Source organism: Stegodyphus dumicola, chromosome X1 (assembly GCF_044657685.1).
Source record: "Stegodyphus dumicola isolate Sdum_Otavi_A_Nest chromosome X1, ASM4465768v1".
NCBI lineage: Eukaryota > Metazoa > Arthropoda > Arachnida > Araneae > Eresidae > Stegodyphus > Stegodyphus dumicola.
Window position 1 is genome coordinate 135,092,773 of NC_140780.1, and position 24,035 is coordinate 135,116,807.

At 30.8% G+C, this 24,035-nt stretch overlaps 1 protein-coding gene across 2 annotated transcripts in view; it reads right to left on the reverse strand.

Moving 5' to 3' along the window:
* Positions 1-24,035, reverse strand: part of HERC2 (E3 ubiquitin-protein ligase HERC2) — a 599,575-nt gene that overhangs the window by 35,628 nt on the left and 539,912 nt on the right. For both annotated transcript variants that reach the window (XM_085808058.1, XM_085808057.1), the window contains exons 78-79: positions 18,843-18,977; positions 13,058-13,220 (exon numbers count right to left, since the gene is read on the reverse strand). In XM_085808058.1, coding sequence (XP_085664184.1) covers positions 13,058-13,220; positions 18,843-18,977 — 298 coding nt within the window. The remainder of the gene's footprint in view (positions 1-13,057; positions 13,221-18,842; positions 18,978-24,035) is intronic.

Consider the following 24,035-nt stretch of genomic DNA (forward strand, 5'->3'; position numbering starts at 1 on the left):
GCCTGAGTGCTCACTGCCAATTACAGCAGTGTAAAATTTGTAGCATCTTGAATTAATAACAATGATGCATGCACAGAGTGCATGATGTCCATTATGCACAGAGATGGATCATGTTACATACTGTGCCATCCCAATGGCTATGTGTTAGACTTGAGCAATGCAAAGAGAGCATTAAGTAACAGCATACATTAACTGCTTAATAGCACTATGAAATTTGACGCAGAAGTTTTAGTGCAAGGCTATCTTTCTTGTTTGGTCATGGCCCACTGGTTTTTGCATTTCAAACCTTGAATGCTGAGGATAAATCAAAACTATCTGTTTCATGAAAACAATTTGGAACTGGCTCTTACATTAAGATTACAATTCACCTGTCCATAAAATGAGTCAAAACCCAGAGATCTAAGAAAATGAAAGTTAATGAATTTGAACAGCTGAATCAAACCTGACTGAGATAATTTAGTTGATCATACCTGGGGTGAGTTAAAGTTCCATTTGAGAGCCAGACCACACATTGACATTCTTCAGAAGAAAATATTTAAAAACATCCATCAAAACTCAATAAAAAAATCTTCCTTAAAAGATAGAGACTATGGTAGTGTAAATGGTAGATCAGTTCAATATAACAATATCCTTTGAGAAAAATCTGCTAAAAGACGACAGAGGGAAAGTCCACATTTACTACTGCAAATTAAATACCCAACATATTGATTATTCCTAAACCATATCTAGCAATATAAAATATATACATAAAGCATACTTAAAATAATTGAGATATTTAAAAAGTTCTATAGTACATATGGTTGACAAAAATTGTAGATTTGTAAATCTTTACTCAATTACTTGTTGAAATATTTAATACCAGTTATTCTCTGAAAATAAAACAATACATGCAATATTAAAGTCCACTCTTGGCAATAAATCACGAACAGGTTAATGAAATAACTTTTAAAAGAAACTTTATTCATAACAGGTAATTACATTTTTTCTTGTGAACCTCTGATTATTTACTCCTAAATGCTCAGACCATTTTGTTTAAGCTAATTTTTATTTTTACCCTAAATTTAACTAGATTATAGTTTAGTTAAATTTTAGACAGTGGTTTAATAAAGAGAAAATGAAAAATTTCTGTACTTCAGTTGATTAGCTTCTCTTATGATCCAAAACCCTTTTGTGTGAAGTTGTAGAATCATTGGGCTTATTTTCGAGCAGAAAACATGAAAAATTTGCAATGCCCTCACAGAGATTTGAATTCTGGACCTCAAATAGCCAGCTAGATAAGCTTTCAATAATGCCATGAAAGGTGAAGGTATGCAGTACAAAAGGAAAAAAATTCTTTCTGATCTTTCCCACCAACAAGCAGCGAATGGGGACGGTGGTTGCCCTGCCGCATATTTCCAAACCCTACCCCCCTTTTCGAATTTTTGACATCACAGAAATATCGACTAGTTTCAACTGGCAAGATGCCTACCCCACTTTTGACTACTACAGCGCGCTTTCGAAAGAATTGTGCTCCTGAATAGTGTGTTTAGATGCTAATTGTGAGATTTTTGCAATTTAAATTATTATGAGTGGGAATTTACGCAAAATCTTTAGTGAATTGTTATTGTTTATCGCCGTAATGTATTTGAGGAAAGAGGAGAATAATTCACTGCTGATGTATACATTAACAGTATGAAAAATCTGGAAGGTGACACTCGGCAATAAATGTGCTGCATTTCATCGCAAAATTCAGTGACGCCATTAAAACAAACGAAAGTGTTCGAAAAACGTATCCACATCTGAAGCCACTATAAAAAAATTGTATAGCAATTTAAATTTAAAACAAAAAAAAAAAAAAAAAAATTGCAGAAAACTTCAGATCAAGGAATAAGAAAGAATTGCAGTGCCTCCACGTGCTTAAAAACTACGAAGCATTCTGCAGACTTTCGTGCCAAAATCAAGGTTGACAAATAGATTAATACATTTTATTGTTTCTTTTAGTGTATATATTTCAAAATTATTAAAATAACTTGAACAGTTGTTTAATTGCTTAAAACAGCAATAATTTATAAAGATATACAAGGAACTTCATAATTCATTGCTTTGGTGAACAACTGAAATTTACTAAATTACCTAACTTTATAACATTAAATATCTTCGTAACTGTGGTATTATGCTCTGTTTTATAAAAGCTTAACTACTTTATTCATTTGTTATACATTAAAATATTTTCTGATTTATTTACTAAATGCATAATCAATTATCAGGATTACTAAATGTATTAAGAATTTCCATAAATGCATGTTTGTGTAATGAACTTTGATTTTCATGAACGATAAAGAAATACAATCTCTGAATAAGTACTTTTTTGTTTTCCAGTTCCTGTGTTTAGCTGTAAAAGTAAATTTACTTCAAGTACGTGTCTGTGCAACTGTGACGATGTAAATGCTGAAATGTATGTATAGTAAAAACTTAACAAAAAAATATCCGGAAAGCTCTTGAAATTTTGGATAGCCGAGCATATAAAAAATGAAATATTGTAATAAGTGAATGGAAGAATAAACTACTTGTCTAAAATCATAAAAACAGTTCATCTTATTTGTATCAACTTGACTATCAAAAGCCAATATTTAATATTATGCATGATTTTGAAAAAATGTATGCTGCTGATCTTTGGAATATGATAATGGGTGATTTTTACAATGGTTGTTATGTGGATTAAGACTGCAAGTTGAGACTTTAAATAGGAACAATAGTAATCTGAAAATTTGAAGTAGTAATTTTATATCCAACAATCTCTGCCAAATAACTTCCATGTTTGAAGTAATTAAAAAATATATTTTAACCACTTATTATTAATTTTATAAAGTACATTCTATAATTTACATTTTATTTACTTTCATCTATTTTTAATGTTTGCCATTATAAATTTCATACTATGTACTTTTTTTAAGATTTCATAGTTGCTAATTAAACTTCCTTTACAATTTATTTAGTTATTTTATTTTATGTAAGAAAGGGATATGTACAACAGATATACAGTGAAAATCATTTAACACAAAACTGAGGGGACTGAAATATTTTTTCGTGTTAAAGAATAATGAAAAAAAAAAAAAAATATATATATATATATATATATTCAACAAAATTAAGCTTATTAGAGTACATTTTATTTACATAGATATGTATATATGCATGTATTTAATAAAAACCAATGAAACAAAAACATCCACAAGAACTTAATGGAATTTAATACAAAATTTTAAAGTTTTTGAAAAACAAAACATTTATTGAGTTTTGGGAAAATAATCTGATAGTTTTCTTTGCATTGTCTTTTTTAGCATCAAATTGTTCAATGTCAAACATTTTGTTATTTATTTCACCATTGGAATGTGCCTCTAAGTAACTGTCCATACTTTTTATGATATTCCTCATTTCGGATGACGTGGGAACAGGAACTGCATTCATTTTATTTTCGTCATCAGAATCTGCATCAATGATATCTTTTTAGCTTTGAACAAACTCCAAAATAACTTTGTCTAACATAATTTGTTAACATAATTGGGGCTGTACACACATTATCATAAACTACTGCAACAAATTCTTCCGATAGTACAGTAGGACAGTTCATCAATAAACTTTCTCAAACATTTCATTAAGTGTCAGCCCATTTTCAATATCCTACTTCTCCATTTTTTTCGGCGCCGAAGAATCTGATATTTTTGAGAATTGTGTGTAATGAAAATAATTTTCATTCATCCTTGGAGTCGCTGAATTCTATGCAGTGCAACATATGAGCCTAACTCACTAATTTTTACTCACACTGCCATATACTCATCACTGAATTCCAAAGCTAACTGATGAGAGATGAGATGTTTGTGTGGCGTTTGTAGATGTGGAAGGCGAAAGTACCGTACATAAACAAAACTGGCTCGTGTCACAGGCTATTCCGAGGGTATTTCAAAGCCAAATTAGCCTCTTTTCTACGAAACATGTGAAACCACCTCTCTTTCATTTCACACCCCGCTTAAATCTCGCCAGCGATGCCAGTGTTTTCTGTATTTTGTTCATTTCCAAAAAGGATATCTTTTCGTGTTAAGCGATATTTGTTTCGTGTTAAGAGAAACAAAATGCATGAAAATACATAGAAGTTTATCGGGATCTTAGAAATACACAGAAGTTGCATTATTTCATGTTAACCGATATTTCGCCTTAAGCGTTTTCACGTTAAACATATTCCACTGTATACAGATTTGTTTGGACTATGTATATACAAACAATTTTTTAAAAGGAAAATTTGTAATCCTTCCAAAAATTTTTGTGCATTATGCTGCTAAAAATTGATCAGTAAATATATAAAAGAAATTTAGAACCACCTTTTCAGAAAGAATAAAAATTGAAATTCAAACTAACTTGATAAAATCCTGTTTAGACTAGTAAAATCTTTTTAAATTGGAAGATATTTTTAATGATTTTACTTCCCCTCTCCCATTTTCCTTTGCTACTGCTGTTTGATAAGAGGTTCTAGTGAAGTTTTGTGTTAAAATTATTTTGAACTTTCAAAGATTTTCCACTTTAATTTTTTCTACATTTTTAAGGGCATGTTTTCTTTCTTTCTTCCTTTTTTCTTTCTTTTTTTTTTTTTTTTTTTAGATTCTTTTTAGATTAGAAAAATATTTTTAAATCGGAAGATATTTTCAATGATTTTCCTTCGCTTTGAGGAGGACTAGAATTTTTTGGTGAACTATTAAGATAAAAAATATATTGAAATGGTTCATCAGCTGATTCTGGATACAGAAAAGCAAGGATTTTGTTTTAGAAGGGGAAATGTAATTAAATTCGACATACCTCCTCTTGACGATATTATGTTAAAGTTGGTTGGATTCCTCACCTTTCTTGTTCTTTTATACTACTTTTTGGTTTTTCTTGTGATGGTTATTTTAACATGTTGACTGCCGTGGGGGTCACCGGTGACATGCACTCGACTTGGCTACAGCGCCGTGGGTGCCACTGGCAACGCGACCAATAGTAAAATACATAATTAAAATTAATATTGATACTGATAAATTTTTAAATAGTACCATTGTTACCATAATGGTTTGAAGAATAATAAATCGTAAAAATTTAAATTATAAATCCCAAAAATGGTCTACAGATGTTTGGAGGTCGCTGGTGACCCCCCCACATGAAGCACAATTATATAACATTATGTTCTGTAGATAATATTTCAACATAATATATATCGCATAATAAAAATTTCAAGTTGGCGTCATGCACAAATCACGTAAAATGTTCGCGGCAGTCAACGTGTTAATTTTTACATTTTAAATTATTCTTGTTCCACATTTATAGGATTTTATAAAGATAATTTGAACTTTTTTAGTCTTTGTGAAAAGTTGTTTCTAAATTTCTTTATATACTATATATAAGAACTCCTACACTCCTAGAAAAAACTAATTTATACATTTATTCATCCCAAATTTTCATTTTGAAACATTTTAGTACATGCTTTTCCTCAATATTTTAAAAGTTGATTTTTTGTTGAACTGAAATATGTAATATGGAAAAATTCAAAAAACATAACTCAGAATCAAAACAGGAGATAAATAGAGATAATAATAATGTGGGATATTTGATTCTCTTCCCCTAATAGTCATTTGACACATTTTAGCGTGTTTTTCAATTCAGCTGAAAGAGTAAAAATATAGAAAAATTCCTACAGAAACATAATTCGGCTGAGAAACAAAACAGGCAAAAAAATGGGTTGGCATCAGGAAACTGATTGGTCTAAAACAGGGCTTCTTAAACTTTTTTTCAGTCGTGACCTTTTTTTATCATAGATTTTTTCCACGACCCCAAAATATTTATAAAAATTTTGTGGGACCCCATAAGCTTTGTGAAAATCTGACACACGCGCGAGTTAAACTGTCAATTTTTCCACTTGTATTGTAAGATAGTATTGCAGTTTTAGGTCATATCTTTAATTCTCATTTTAAGACATAGAACAATGTGAAAATTTTAATTAATTAACAGACGAAATGACACCGTCACGTGCAAAGCAAGTAAAGTGAACATTTATATTATAAACAGAATGCGTTAAAACATTTTTGTTTTTCTCTTTGTCTGTATGGTCTTATCTTTATCTATTTTCAGATACATTGTGTAAAAATATTGAGTAATTGTAAAATTATTATATTAAGTTTAAGAAATACCAAAACTACTAAAATTTTTTGCGACCCCCTGCTGTAGATGGGGGTTGCGATCTACAGTTTAAGAAAGTCTGTCTAAAATAACATTACAATATTTGATTTTGTTGGAACATTGGATAACTGAGGCCACAGCCAGTGCAGTTAGGCAGGTGTGAAAATTTTAGAATTTACAGAAATATCAAGTAGCAAAATTTTTGGAATTTAGGAGTGGAAAAGTTTTTAGGATTTAGTAGCCACAGAGATTGCATAGCACAACAAAATGTACCTGCTGAAGCTAGGACTCCAGTGCATGGTTATATTCTTATAAGGAGTGTATGCCTGAATGCAAAGATGCATTTTGAGTCATCATCGCTAGGTCACCAGCCTACACAGCATTGTGTGATACATCATTCATGTAAATAAGAAATAAATTTGACTGCACTTTAGTTAAATAACCAATTTCATTCCTTGTAAGTATTATGCAAGAGTATTGTAATTGTTGAATAAGAATACAACACTTGCTTTCTGTTCATCTGAAATGGGATAGATATTCTAGCAGTTATTCCAGCAGAAGTTTGCAAGAACGGATCATTCTGTGTTTAGTTAGATGATCAAAATACACAAACTATGAACATAACATATTAAACCGTTATTCACTTTTCACATTGGACAGCCAATGTTTATCAATTTTCACATAAGTCGTACTTTCCCGTAAATTTGAAAATACTTTATTGTATGCTGTTCTGTTGAAGACAAGCCTGAAATCATTTTTTTTTTCAAAATGCAATTGGTAACTTGTTTTTTTACAAAATTTTAACCTGGGAGTCATGAACAAATTTGTGGGGGGTCACCAAATTCAAAGAAATTTATTTGACAATAAAAGATATACAGAATTTGAAAAGAATTTTGGATGTTTTTTAACATTTGCCAGGAATTTTAAATTAAACATTTCCATATTTTAATTCTGATATTATTGCTTTCCACTTGATTTATGTGTTATGTTTGATGATTTCCAAATAGCTCGAATCAAATTTCAAAGCAACTGCATACGTGCAGCTAAGATTTAGTTTTTTCGGCTATCTTAGTAGTGTCTTGCATGCAATTTGTAATTGTAATACGCATCATTTATAAACTATGTTTCTTATTTCTAATCAAATTTGTTGTCAAGTAAGCACATAACATTTCCTAAGCATTGGAAAATTCAGTAGTGTCTCAAAGGATAATAAAAACAATTTTGTTCACGATGGTTAAATGGCCCAAAATCTCTTGTAAGAGAAATGGGATGGATGCACCAACATCAAATAAACTTAGAGAAAAACTATTAATAAAAATGCAAACAAAAATGTAACCATTGGCTCTCTTTCTACTTCTAAAAAAAAATAAAAAAAAGAGGAGTAAATATCAAGAGTTTATCTTATACTGTTTTACATGTTACAACTACATAGAATTTTTACAAGATAATTAAAATTTATGCCCCAAGACCCTTTCGCGGTAATTAAGACAATTAGACTGCAATTACACCACTCACCCGAAAGCAAAATGAAGGGTTAAATTCATCAATTCTAATGAGAATGTAGTAGCGAAGTAAAGCACTGCGGTTTTACATAATTTCTGAGTAAGCTATTTGTACGAATTGAAATAATTCTTGCATTTAAACTTGTATTCCAAATTAAGATTTAACTTGAAATTAATGTAGATAATTACTGAGAGAATTAGATTTTTGTAGCGTAGTTTACGTGAGATGAGATCACGTGGTGTTACGTGATACGAATCGGCGAATCAGGATGTTGAACCATGAAAACATAGTAAATTCTTAATGTCATTTTACAAATTTATTATCTTTATTTCTTGGCTGTTTACAAAATTTTAAAAGATATTAAAATGTTTGTGCCTTCAAAATAAAAAACTCTTAGAACTAACGTTTGTTAACATTTTTTCTGTGTATATTGTATGTTGTCGTCAACAAAGTCTGCTTGGCGAGATTTGCGCCAGTGAAACTGAAAAGTACCTCAGAAACTAAACATAAAGATTAAGTAAATAAATCTGAAGAATTTTTTTAAGGAATGAGCTGAGAGCATGAAAAATTAAAATGTATTTTTGAAAAAATATACAACAGTTCCTGAGAAGGATTTACAGGCATCCTTAAAAGTTTCATATTTAATTGCAAAAAATTTAAAACCTCATATAATTGGAGAATCGCTCATTCTTCCTTCAGCAATTAAAATGATATCATTTATGCATGCAGATAAATATAGTAACGATTTAAAAACAATAGCATTAAAAAAAGATACTGTTTCTCACCAAATTTTTGTCCTATCAGACACTATAGAATACAAAATCCAGTCTTTACTATAAAACTTGATGAAACTACCGACATTACTAAAATGCTTCATTTCATCGTTTATGTGAGATATGTTTTTTAAAACGACGCAGTAGAATATTTTTATGTTGTAATATTTGGGAAGGAAAAGCAACTGGAGAGAAAATATTTGAAATTATTAACAGACATTTTGAAACAAATAATCTTACCTAGACACACTGTGTCGCAGTTTGTACTAATGCAAGCTTTTAAAATTAAGCCAATACTTTGGCAAAGAGAATTGAACAAAAAAAAAAAAAAAAAAAAGGAGAAACATGCTTTTTTACAATTTACTGAAGAAAATAATACAGATTTCTTGTTTAAAACAACATCATATAAAATTGGCAGAAATTTTTTTGAAAAATTTCCAAATAAGGAATCAGGTTGGATCTGTGACCCATTTTGCCTTTGGTATTTTCAATTCCAATGTATCTCTAAATGAAAAAGAACAATTAATTGATATTTTAAGTGACGGAATACTGTGTGTTAAGTCTCTAACTTGCCAAAAATTTTAGTTGATTGGAAACTAATATGCCGATTTAAAAGGAATGAAAGTAAATTATTACGTTTCTTACATAAAATTGTACAGTAAACCTTTAACTTATATTTAAAACTTCTAAAATGCTTTCTTACATTTTTCTGTTATATAAGCATTGAAAGTGGATTTATCACTGAAATAGAAATAATTTTGCTATTGAATTAACATGGAGAACTTTTTTATTGAAATATTTTTTCTCTGTGACATTAGTTGCATCTACTACAAAATAAAGATTAAAGAACTGTTTTTAAAACATTTTGAATTCATTGTCATATTGATCTATGAAGCACTAGATTAGTGAGTTTCTATTACATTATTGACAAATATAGTTTTTAAACGATCAAAAAATTTTCAGCGAAGATAATTATTTGTCAAATATGAATGTGTTTTCAAAGAGGAAATAAATAATAAGTGATAAAAAGAAAAATTTAGTTAGAACATTCACATCTCTAACAAAGTAATTTGCTTTGATTTAATCTTTATATATATTTTAAAATGATAAGGCAAAATCCAATGTGAAAGGTTATGCGAAGATTACGATAGTACCTAGAGTATTCAGCATTTTGTATAATCCTATAACCAGATAATAATAATATTAAAATAAATTTTATCTGAATGAAGTTTTCTTATTACAGAAACAGTAAAATTACGCAATTACATAAACGAATACACTTTCAGACAATATACTTAATACTGTTTACAAGCGCAAGTCAAAGTTCTGTTTATGTTACTTCTCGCCCTTCCATGCATGCTTAAGAATTACCATCCAGGCGAAACTAGTCGATTTGTCCATGACGTCAAAAATTCGAAAAGTGGGGTAGGGTTTGGAAATACACTGCCCTGCCATCAAATCTAGGTAGTTATAAATTGTCATCCATCACATTTTAGTTCAAGGGCCATTTGCATAGATACTGTTAGATTTATTTTGTAGCAGAAAACATGAAAAATCAGGAATGCCCATGCAAGGATTTAATTTCCGAACCTTCGTATGGCTAGCCGAATTACATGCTTTGAATTGTACTGTGAAGGCATACAGTATGGAAGGAAAAACATTCCTTACAAAGAGACTGTATATCCATTCTAAAATTATTCTTTTTCACACAGAAGTTAAACAAATCTGATCAAACAATTATCTGAAGTATTGGCAAAGACCATTTCTTTTCAGAGCCTGTTTATGAAATACAAGTGTTTTTCTTACACAGCACTTCCCAGTTTCTTCTAATCGGTTATTCAACCTTAGAAAGACATAATTAAAGTATCATACATTAAGAAAATACATTCATAGTAAAATAAAGAATTCCAAATTCCATTATTGGTATTGTTCATTAAACTACATATGCACTTTGGAAAATTAATGAATCCAAGTGAATTTTAATTTAAGACCTGCTTTCTATTTTCAAGAAAGACAGAGAATAAGACAGCCTTATATTTGTAAGGTTTTTTTTTTTTTTTTTTTTTTCAAAATGTTGAGCAGTTCAGCTTTGGAAAGATTTTCCAAAATAATTTAATTAACTGATTATTAACACAATAGTTTGCTATGTTGAATACCCACAGCTTTTTTCCAGTCTGCTCTCTTTTTTATTCACGTTATAATTTACTTCAGTTTGTATTCATTAAATTTCCCAAGGAATTCCAAAATAATACACTAATTTCAGATTTCTAAATTACTTTCATCTTTTCCTACACATATTTCTCATCCTTTTTTTTTTTTTTTTTTAATAGGCCCTAAAGTGGACATGTTGCTACAGTTGCTAGTATGGAATCAAATTGAACTTGAAAGGGAAAAAATTATTTCCTGCTTTATCTGAGTCAAATGAACCTGAATTCATTCTGATCCACTGCTCTATTATTCGGCACTGAATTAAATTCCTTAATCCTACCATTGTTAGTTACAGCACTACTACTTTGGAATAACTTCAAATTCTGAATAAAAGTTTTTTCAACTTCTTAAAAGTAATACTTGAATGAAAGTCTCATCAAATGAATAACTTTTTTTTTTTTTTTTCAAATACATATGAGCTAAGTTTGAAGGATGTGAAGTAACCAACATTGATATTTTTTATACAGTATGAAGCCGTAATCCGGACTCGTCAGGACTTCGGCAATTCCAGATTAGGGGTTTTTCCGGATTATAGATCATCAATTTAAATCTGGTAAGATGGCATGCAGAAATTATACAATTAAAAATATGAAATCGTAATTTATGAAATAAAGAGCAATTATGATCTAAAGGGTATCAAATTTTACAAAAAAAAAAAAAAAAAGAAGCTTAATATTTATTTGTTTACTTTATTAAACATTTCTTTCAACGCACGCATGCATAAAGTTTTCCGGATTATAGATCATTCCGGATAATGGACGTCCGGATTACAGACTTCGTAATGTACCAGAAACAGAAGCTTCAATAAAATCGTACAATTTCTAATCACCACAATTTGGGATACCTTACAAATATTATTTTCTATGCATGATTTGCTCAATATAAGGGTGAGAGAAAATACAAAGGAAATAAAATGTCAAAATTGTGTGTTCAAAGGTTTTAAACAAAATTTAATAATTGTGTTGTCGATCAGGATTGCACCAATCAGAACAATTGGTACTGCTGCAGAGCTTTTTTTCACTTTTATTTTATAATAGCTGGTAATATTGATCTTCAAATCTTTTGTTAAGCTTATTGCAGTTTGCATAAAAACAGACACAATAAGGATTAAAATACTCCTTATTATTATCCATTTCACTTGAAAAAAAATCCATTTCACTTGAGACCACAGTTCACAATTGTATATACATATAGATATATGTGTGTCTGTGCTTACTGCAATGACAGAACTTTATATTTTATTAAATAAAGATTATACAAGAAAAAAGGCTTATTATTTTCATAAAATAAAAGACAAAACAATTTTTTAGACAAAACTTAAATATTAAACTATTATTTCTTGATTAATTTCTAACTCAAATCATATATATGTATCAAATCATATATATTTTGTTGCAGAAACAGCACTTATTAGCAGCGTTTCTGCATACAATGTAGATATTGTTTGAGAAGTGCTTTTTTGGTTCACTGCAGTCAGAAAATTTTGTTTTCATACTTTCTTGGCTTCTCAACTCCATAGTTACAACATTTCTTGATTGGCTGGACTCCTCATTCAGCTGAGTAGTCACCTGAGCTAAGGCCTGGTGTCATTGGTTAGGTATGATATAGTTGAGTCTGAAGATCATGATCATTCAAGGTTGCAAGTTTGTTCAATTACTTTTCCTTTTAATGGCTACTTGAGCACTCCTACCATACTCTTGATATTCTGGTGTCACAAATCAGATTCATTATTATTATACATATTTATATTTGAAAGCCATATGACAATTTTTCTAATAATGTAATGGTTCAATGTTGTGAAACTTTTTTTAATAGCATTGCACAAATTCCCTATTGATTAACTGATACAGGCCGAAAATTTATTTCCTTATATTCAGTCGACTGTTCAGTCAGTAGCATAAAGTTCGGATATTTGCTTTTAGTTTTTGCTGAAGTTTAAAATTTCAAGTTGCAAATAATTTTCAACCTTCAAAGACCCTGATAAGTCTGATGATTTTCAACCCTGATAACAATTAACACTGTCTATTAACAGTGAGTTATATATCAGATGTTTAAATTCTATTGAATTTAAAAAAAAAGCATTGTTATTTAAAGTAATGCTAAACATGTCAAGACAGAGGTATTGAAAAAGTTTCATTTTCATCATTAAAATTAAAGCAAAATATATTAAATTTTAATGTTCTCTTAATTTTCCCCACCAGTGTAATTCAAAGATACAAAAAGGTCATATGATTTATAATGATATTTAGACACCGAATAAGAAATAACCTGCCCTTTTTCAACAACATCCAGAAGCTCTTTTACATGTATAAAAAGAGAATAAAACAACAATTAACATCAGAAGATAAATATTCTTTATGTCACTATAGATCTCAAAATTTAATCTAAATTACCTATAATTCAATGCAAGACGAATATATTCCACTCGATTTTCTGGAGTAATACAAGAATACTTTGAGCTAAGAGGAATTTCTGCACCAGTTGCACTATGAGTACTGAAGGGCAAGTCAAATTTCCGCAGGCTTTCAGCTTCCATGTAGCTAATGCTAACAAGCCCTTAATAAAAGACCAAATAAACATATTAAGCAATAGCAGGTATTTAGTATTTGATAATTACATATATAGACATGGGTGTCTGCAAAAGGGAGCACACATGAAGGGCTCTTATCTTCCTGGAACTGAGTAAAAATATGTTCTTTTTAGTGATGAAATGGTGTATTCTGTAATCTACTTGTGAAACCCCCCGATTAAACAATTAAGTAAACATTTATTCATGTAATTATTTGACTCCAATATTTTTCTTTCCACCAAATATCTTTTAAGGATGCTCATGCATATAGGGACAGATTGACAGATACAAGGAGTGGAAACTACTCAAATAAGACTTAGTTATTTAAAATAAATATTTTTAATTAAAGAACAAAGAAAAGTGCAAAGTCCGAAATCTGGACTCCTAGGGACTTCAGCAATTCTGGATTTGGGATTTTTCCGGATATTAGATCAAAAGTTTAAATCTAGTAAAATGGCATGTAGAAATTATAAAATTAAAAATATGAAATTGTGATTTATAAAATAATGAAATATTCATGATCTAAAGGGTGCCAAAATTTACGAAAAAAAAAAAAAAGCTTAATATTTATTTGTTTAACTTATTAAACATTTCTTTCAATGTAAGTTGTTTAAGTTGCTTCTTTTTTTTGTGCTAATACTTTCTCTTTAATTCTGCAGACAGACATAATCTCTTGTTTAGTTACATTGCTAAAGTCCTGTAACTGTTGTTTCGAGAATTCCGACTAAGTTGCCAATAAAAATTTTCTCCTTTTCAGTAACTTCTCTGTCACTTTCCTCATTATCGGTAGTGGTATTTTCTGGAACTAAAACAATACTGCAGATTTCACCATTCCATAATTGATTAATGATTGAGAAGCATTGTCATCACAATGAAAAACTTCTTTTATACCATCTTCATTTATTACCACTTCTCCACATTTCTTTACAAAATCCGTTAACTGGAAAATTTTACCTTTGTTTTTCGATATCCAAAAATCATTAAAATTAGTGGCTATCAACATCAAACTTAGCTATCCTTCACTATACATATTTGGCTATGCATCATGAGGTTGGCAACTAACAACAAGTTGTTCCGTTAAATTTTATTTGCTTCTATCACGCACTGAGACAATCAAGCCTGAATTGTATTAAGTTTAGTTATTTATTATACTTATGTCTATTTCTTGTACATACTTAAGGCTTATCAGAGTTTTGAATAAATAAATTTCCACATATACTTAAGCCTTATTGAGGGCCTGCACTAGATATCTTACCGCCTGATACAGTCTCTGTGGGTCCTAAATTCTGCGATTCTGTGCGGCCATATGAGCCCTGACACTGGTTCCGGGTTTATGTGAATAACAAATCAGTTATTCTTAATTCAAATAATAATTTTCCCTCGTTAACATTTTTTAATGCATTTAACTTTAAATCTGTAATAATCGCCAAGTGTAATGTCAACATAAAAGGTTACCATACTCCTTTATTATTCAATTACTAACATAAAAAAATTGTTTAGGCATCGCTACATGAGTCATTACTCAAGTTGTCATGTTTTGATAAACATGCAGTGATGAAAGGAAAGTACAATAAATAATGATTAGCTAGGATGGAGTCAGATCAATGATGTATCTATGTGTGATGTTTTGGTTTGAGATGCATGCCAAGGAGATACACAGCAATGGAACCAAATTACTGATCCTACAAATTTATGCTAAAAATAATTGTTTCTTCAATAACAAGGTATTATATTTAGTGTTGAAGTGAAATTAAGAATCGGGACTCTCCAGATGTTTTATTATGCATGGAAGGGGGAATCAAATGCGCATGCGTAAAAAGCCCATGAGAAAAGCGTTGTTGGTGGTTTTGAGGTCTGGATTTTAGATCATTCCAGATAATGGACGTTCGGATTTCGGACTTTGTACTGTATATGGTATGGATTCTGAATTTTGAATTAAGTGAGATTAAAACATATAGCATTATAAAAGATGCATCATTGCCATTGTTCTAATATTTACAAAATAGCAAAATATCTCAATTACACAGCAGTTACCTGTAAGACAAATATGAATTATTTTTATTCAATACAACATTTGAATTAATAATCTACTTAAGGCTAATAAGGATACTATAAAGTACTTGAAGGATGCAGCAAAATACATTCAAAAACAATATTCTTGGAAAAAGTAAATAAAAAAAAATCTGCACAAAATCCTGCATTACTCAGGGAAAAAAGTTTATTAAAAACAGCCTCACGCTGAGGAATTTGGATTAATGTGATCCAACAGCATAAATATTGATTTCAAAAGAAAGGGGAGGGAGGATTAAATGGTTCAAAAGACGCATACAAATAATGCTTAGATATATCATTGCTTCAAAACTGCCATGGTAGGAGCAGGATATTTAGCTACATAACTCCAGTTTTATTTTAGTAAACAGTAATGAATAAAACTAGTGCTTACATCTTTTGTGTGATAATGCAAAAGATGTGAAAAAGCAATGAAAAATACTCAGCTATGGGTCTTAATATCTGACACCACATAGAATCTACATATATATTAAAGCATTAACTACATAGAAGTAATTAAATTTAATAACACTCTGTAACAATACTTTAAAATAAAAACTTAATAATAAGGCAGCATATCAACAGCCAAATCACAAAGAAACCTTAACTTGAAGTCTCCCCTTTTAAGTGATCAGTCGATACCCATTTTATAAACTATTTGCTGCTTGTCAACCATGATCAATCCATCTTATCGTTTTAAAAATTCATTTTTATATATACTGCCAGACAAAGGAAATGCACCACTATGAAAGATTGGGTCAATTGATACACAGACAGAGCATGCATATGTAAATAAGTGATAAAGATAACTTTATACAGCCCTGAAATATACAAAAAAAAATCAGTAAGACATACGACCACCTTTCTTGGCAATGCAAGGTGCAACCCTACAAGGTACAGATTCAGTTAGTGTTCGGATAGTATCCTGAAGGATGGAAGCCCTCCAATAATGGCTGGGGCAAAGTAGAGAAACAATGACAAATCATGTCACAGATATGCTCAATCATCAAAAGCTTTTGTGACATTGCAGGCTAAGAAAGCAATCGGGCATACTGCAAGGCTTTTTGGCTAATGAATGCCATGTTGTCCTGCTGGAAAGTATCATTTTGAAGCCACTGAAGGTAAAGTAGCACAATCGACTGCAGTACACCATCAACATATCACTGCGCTACCAGTGTGCCTCTGATGTTTAACAGGGGTGGCCTGCTGACTGATGGCACTTCAAACCATTATGCCACATTGATGAGTGGTGTGGTTCAATAGTAGTCAGATTGGCTCAATCTCCCGGCATCTCCAGACTCTTAATCGCTGACTATCATCAGATAAACAAAACAGAGACTTGTTGCTGAATACCACAGTATGCCATTCAGACACATAACTGGTTTGTTGATGACACCATTGCATCAATGGTTTGGCATTAACGGCAGTCTTTACAAAGAGCAGTTTGTATGCAAGTTGCTTTCAGCCAAATGTCGGGACACCGTTTTCCTATATATTGGAGCATCAAAAATTCCCTGCACATTCCACAAAATGCCCATTTAGTCGACTGTGGATCCACCACTTCTCTTCATATGCATTGACCTGTACATTCTGTAATATGTCTAGATGGATCTGGTCTTTCCAAACTGTTTACCTTTCTCTCATTGATCAATCTAAACCAAGTTCTATGCACAGCGGAGACATCTACATGTGTTTCAGCAGTAAGTTCAACCAGCCTTACATAAGCTTTTAATATGATCCTTCATAAAGTCATCCATTTATCGAAACTGCTTACTGCATCATCATTCAGGCATCTCTTCATTCACAGGTGTCATTTGGAACATTGATTTTTCTCAAACTTCTGGTTTCCCTAAGCAGCAGAGAGTAGCGATTATTGCTTTGTCCACCATTTCTTTCCCTTATATCTCACGCTATAATAACCTGATTAACTTGCATCATATATCCTCTGCATCACTTGTTCCACTTTGTATTTCCAAAAATTTGCATAATATAGCCAAATCTTCATGGTATTGCATTTTATATGTCAGGCAGTGTACTTTTCTTTTCAAAATTTAGCAAACTTTTCACCCACTCTTAGCCATCACAGAGTTTTTAGAGTTTAATCAATACTTGAAGAAGTTAGGTAATTAAAGATTGCTCTTAGTATTATTCCAAAATGTTTACTGAATCAATAAGAATATTAACAAGATTAAATTAATGTTTTTATATCAACATTAGAAGAAAGGTGACTTTGCAACTGCATAACATTAATGGATTGGATTGGATTATTCAATTATGGCAAAGCACATGAGGGGTATCTGCCTAAGGGGAGGGATGCCTTCATAGAGGACTTTCTAAGGGAAACTGGCTTGTATACACGTTACACATGGGGAAAACCATGAAAACACCCATGCAGCCAGCCCATTCATGGAATTGTTCAGCAATGTTCAGCATCTTTACCACTCGGCTGCTGGTGGGCCATAATGTTCATGTGTATCAACATAACCATTACACTTTCTGCTGGAATCAATGCATTTTTGTTATGAACTTGCTCCCCATTTGAATCCTGTTGCTGAACTAGATATTCCTTATGCTGAAATAACATAACATGATCAGATATCAAAAAATCCTCCCCCGAAAATTTTTTAGTCACTGTAGTGGTATCTAATTGTGATAACTTTGCTGATAAAATGCAGTAAAAATAATTGCATGCAATATATTTGCACAATGTCACTTAATTCCTATAATAATATATGAAAAAAATCAAACCTTGAGAAACTTTAAACAATAAAGGTTTCAATGCAAATTCAAATAGGATTTAAATATTTGTCCATTCAGACACATATCTGAAAAGAAGTGTAGCAGGTTAAAATATTAATTGCTTAAAAAGCATATATTATGAGTGGTTGCCAACTGTATAACTCTCAGTAAAATACAAACTAGAACTCATTAAACTTCAATAAAATTAAGTGTACAGAAAACATAACAGCAGAAAGTATAAAAGGGTCAACCTGATTTGAATGTAAATTGTGAAATGAATACTTAGGATAATCCTTGATTATTACTGATGCCTCAATAACTTAATACAACCATTGTTCTTGCTTTCCCTCAGTTAATTTTTCAATATCAGATGAGTATTCGGACACTTTCAGCTTCACATAGCACAGAAGTCGGGTAATATCTCTGTAAATTTAAAGCTGCTTCAAATGTGAAAAAAATTCACACGTATAAGCTCAAACACCAGAAGCCGAGCAAATGCTGTTTCTGCAAAACAACAAACTAAGTTCATTGTTGAGATGTGAATAAGTCTTTATTTTTTATAATTTTGTGTGTTTCACTGAATCTGCCCATGACATTGAATTTTGGTGACATTGAATTTTGGTTCATTAAATTTATTTTAATTTAATGTGACACTGAATTTTGGTGACATTGAATTTTGGTTCATTAAATTTATTTTAATGGAGTTTAATAATACCTCTGAATGATAATTTTTCATAAGACAACAATCAATGTATATCTATTTATTCTACATGCCACTTAAAATCTACAAGCCATAGATTGGATAATATGCAGAAGTTTACCAGGTACATAATCTTTATCAACTTCAGTTAGATCAGATGATGTAAGAGACATTCCCGTTAGTTGTTTCCACACAGGTTCAGCCAAATTTAAGCTTAGAGGACTACCTGTTCGCATAGCTATTCCCATAAGCATACCTAAAAAAGATAAAAGTAATATTAAAGGATATTCATATTACTACAAATAACACTTCAAACATAATTTTATTTATTAAAATATATTGATTTCCATAAATTAAGGGGAATAATAAACAAAATAATACGTAAAGGATTCTGACAAAACTTGAAAAAACAACGTGATTTACATTCTACATTTTATAAAACAGCATAAAATCACTTTATATGGAAAACTTTTTCTATGAAAGATTAGCTCACAGAAGAACCAATAATCACAATTCCATGCTGTTTATGACATCATCAATCGTAGAAGACCATCACTCCTTGAAAACAGGATTAAGCTCTTTACTAATATCAGCTCTTTAAAAATAATATCATGCCTTCCCAGAGCATTCCACAAGTGCTCATTCAGACTTAAATCCAGAAACTAAGCTAATCAATCCATGTCCACTATGATCTTCTCTTGAAAACATTTTTTCACTAGTTATGTTAGTTTCAGTGAAAGGTATCATCATGCAGTATGAGTTTTGCCAACTAGACACACACATTTTGTCTAAAGACATTCATAAAATTCCAAAATACCATCTCGATAAGCGCGAAGCCTTCATATGTCAGAATCGAGAGGACTGTGAATCAACCTAAAGGAATGCCTCCTTTACAAACATGTAATGTCTGTCAGAAAGATTGAAAAATATTATTAAGCTGATTGTGAATGCTTGATCATCTTCATATTAAATAACACTTGGAAAATCTCTGCAGTCATTATCTACGTTCATTTAAGAAAATCTGAATGCCCACTGGTTTATTTCATTTGACTGCAGGTTCAATTCAACCACTTTCTTTTGCAATGCATAGTAAAGAATACATTACTTGTGGGCAGTTTAAAGTACAGAACTTCCAGTAAGAAGCCTAACTGAGAGCTGATAAAGTACTGAAATTTCTCTTTGTTATAAACACAAACAATAACAAAGAATGGAAGTTAAGTGCAAGTAGATGCTCTGCTCTAGTATAAAGTTAATTGCCCACATCAACCTTGTACACAGAGTCTCAATTCTGAGATTCCTAGATTGAATTATCAAAACCAGGAATACATGCTTAAAAACTGATTCAACTATCAACAAACAGCATAATGGCAGCATTCCGACATTATCTGTGCTTCGAGCTGGCTGATGGCATTTTACTAGTTCATTCAGAAAACGATGTCTGAAACTTTTTTCTTACAAAATGGTAGTTACATTTTTAAAAATTTATATTAGAACATGAAATAGTGCCTCATTCTAAAATACCTATTTTTGTCCTGTTTCTGGATTAAATCAATGACAAAACCCTAGATTTGTTTGAAATGATATACTGATATACCATTCTTTTATTGATTTTATGACCAAATTTGTTGAAGACTGTACTATTATTTATGAATTGTTGCTAATTTTCTGATTGTTCAATAAATAATGAAAACCAGCATACATAAACTACATGTCTGGAAAACTGACATCCAAATTAAAAAAAAAAAAAAAAAAAAAAAAAAAAAAAAATGTAATGTGAATAACAAAAAATATTACTAATTTCTGAGAATAGAAATACACATTTTTGAAGCCACAAGATTACTTTGAAAATAGCATAAAGTATTTAATGTGCATCCAGGCATGATAGTTAAAAATGGAAGGAAACTGATTTGTTTAAAATTTTAAGGCTGAATAAGACTGCAGCAGAGCATGCAAGGGTTATCTGCCTAAGCAAGGGGATGCCTTCCTAGAAGATTTTTTAAGGGAAACTTAACTCGTATTCACATTACACATGGGGGGGGAAACCACAAAAATTCACTATGGTTTGACCACAGTTTAAATTGTCAACGTTCAGTAATATTATTCTCAGCCACTAGTAGGCAATAAATTTTTAAGGAAACTTGGCTAATTATGAATTTTTGTGAAGTTATGTAAATTTATGTAATTATTATGAATTTATATAGTTAATTTATGCGAACCCAGCACTTAGTGCATGTTGCTGGTCTGGACATACATGTTTCTGCTATATTGCAACTACATCTCACATAGCCAACAATATGCAAATGAAAATAATATTTATTGAAGGCAGTACATACAACAACTGGATTACTAAAAAAATATCACTAAAAATCAAGCATTTCAGATAACCAGCACCATTATAAATGCTTTACATATATGTACTATGCTTTGCAAATGAAGTAGTGAGTTATTCAACATGTATCTCATAATTTGCTTATTTTTGATAGAAATGAAAGGTTTTTTTTTTTTTTTTTTTTTTTTTTTTAAACTTATTCACTAAGTTTCAACATCTTTAAGTAGGACAATCAGTTTTGCACTTCAGAAACTCGAAAATATGACACTAAATTACGAAGCTGCTATAAACTGGGTGAATTTTACACCAAGTGCTTTTGAATTACAAGTATTTGATTAGTCCATAACTCACTGAAACTTTTCATCCCATTAACAGAGGTTAGTCTGATGGCAAGCAGACAATTATCACAAAAATGGTTTTTCAGCCTTTTCTTGGTCAGGAATAACAGAAACCAGTTTTTTTTTTTTTTTTTTTTTTTTTTTACTAATAAGTTAGCTCCTGTATAACATAATTCTAATTTATCAAAATTGCACAACATAAGAACTTAGGATTTGTGGTGTGGCCTCAAGAACTGGAATCCAACAATCAATGTAAGTCTCAAGAAAAAGGTTAGTTGAAGATGGTAAACGAAGAACTAAACCAACATTCCCTAAAACCGTTAAAGTGTATACCTTAAACTGAAGCCCAGATGAGTTGTTGCAAATGCCTTCAATGCACATGTCTCCTCTACCACAAATGAGTCTTCCTTTTTAACCACTTGCAACAAATATGTCTAGGGTTGTTTTAATTTTTCTCAATGACATAATTGTTTGATAAACTTTGTTTGAATTTTTAATGAAAACATTTTATACAAGTATAAGAAAGAAATTCTGCATCAAATTAACAATAATAATATATTATAAAATATGACAAAGAAGTCACTCATTAAGATATGTCCATGGTTAAATGTAAAAATTCCATGGTAAATGTACACATTTTTTCTTTACTAAGTTCTAAATATTAAAGTGCATGAAAATGTTTTCCTGTTTTTACTGCAACAGTTCAGAATAACAATAAAACAAATAATAATTTATCAATAAAATAAATTTATTACAATTTCAAATAAAATAATTTATCAGAAGGTGACCGAAGGTATGATCTGACTGTTATCAATACGGGCGGGCACAATTTCTTACAAGAAAGACATTGAAGCAAAAGGATACATATGTATCTATATTATAGTTATTTTAATTTGATTATCTTATAGGAAATAAAGAGTAAATGCCAACTTAATGAGAGATTTTTTTAAAGTTAAATCTTAGTAAAATACTGTAAAATTGTAATTTAATACACTTCTCACATTTTGCTTTCTTGCCATATTTTGAATTTGCAAATATTTATAACAAAAGAAATATAGAAAGCAAATATATAAGAGTAATTATAGATGATCTCATAGAAAGTCCTGACTTTATAAGAGGAATTTAGTCTCTTTCCATAAAATCATCAATAATTGGAATCTTATCACGTTTCATCTCTTTGTATTTTTGAATAAAACTTCTATGCCAAATGAAAATATATATATATATATATAAGGATGTTTTATGGGGAAGTGGCTCGTATGAAAGTTGCACAAAGTGAAAACTTTGAAAACATCCATGCAGCCAGCCCATTTGCTGAGACTTGAATCCTGGACTGAACTACCAGTGCATATATATATATATATATATGCGCACTGGTAGTTTGAGTTTAAATCTGTGATTTTCAAATATATGCATACACATAAATATATGGATACATCTCTCGGTCTATATATGTATTATATATACACAGTTATGCTTTTATTCACGTGTGCATATAATATGCATATATCTGATTGCATACACGCATACAACTAGCATATACACATGCTACACATTCGCATTTCTGCTGTATATGTATACACACCTCATTTGCATGTGTATATATACCATATGCATATGCTTATCAGTATGGTTACGCTACTTATGTAGAATTCTAGAGAGCAAGTTAATCATGCAAAACACAACTGAAAGTTTTTGCCTCGAGCTAAAATTGCACTGTTGAGGGAAAATGAAAGGGAATTTACAAAACCCAATAGTTACGAGGCATAAAGGTCATCAGACAAGTGGCAGGGGAAGGTTATTGCACAATGATTTTCTCTGCACCATAAATGGTGGGGAGGGGAAAAAATTTCTCTGGCCAAAATTTTCGGTCACCTGCCTTAAGCGTTAACCTTTTTATGATAGTCCTGTAAATCTATCAGCACTGCATGATCATGCCAGTTTTTTTTATGAACAAAAAAATTCGTGGGAGGATGCATCAGGAAGTTGCATTCAGGAGCTTTATCCAAGGCTTCTGTGCCTATTAGTGGTTGACTGGTAAATCTGCTGAACACTGACAGTTTGATTTTGGTTCAAATCCTGGTCATTGGGTCAACTGCAAGGCAATCTTCTGAAAAGGCATCATTTCCCTTACACAGACAGTCCTAGTGTGCTTTGACATAATCAAAATGAACTAAAACCAAAATGGTACTTCTGTATTAATGCAACCAACTTGGCATAATTTAGGAACATTTTACAGATGAAAAGATAAAAGTTACTTATTGAGTGCAAGTTCATGGTTTTTGTGCTTTTGCTTTCAAAAAGATTCCCAAACTATCAATATTTATCATAAAGCAATAAACATTATCAACATATGAAGTAAAAACATACTTTAGCAATTTGAAATACAAATTTGAATTATTAATTAAACATTAGAGGACACATTAAAAAAATAAAACCCTTACATTAGTCTTCAAATCTTTCTGTAATTATTTTGTGCTATTCTTTTATCCGGAGTACACTGCAACCTGTTTTCGCTTTAAAAAAATCACAGAATTTTAGAGTCGGCTTCATGCAAACCTCAGCAAGAGTGACTACCAAGGAAACATATTTCCTCATTGTTCTCTTTAGAAACATTTCAAAAAAATTCTGCATTCCTGCAGGAATT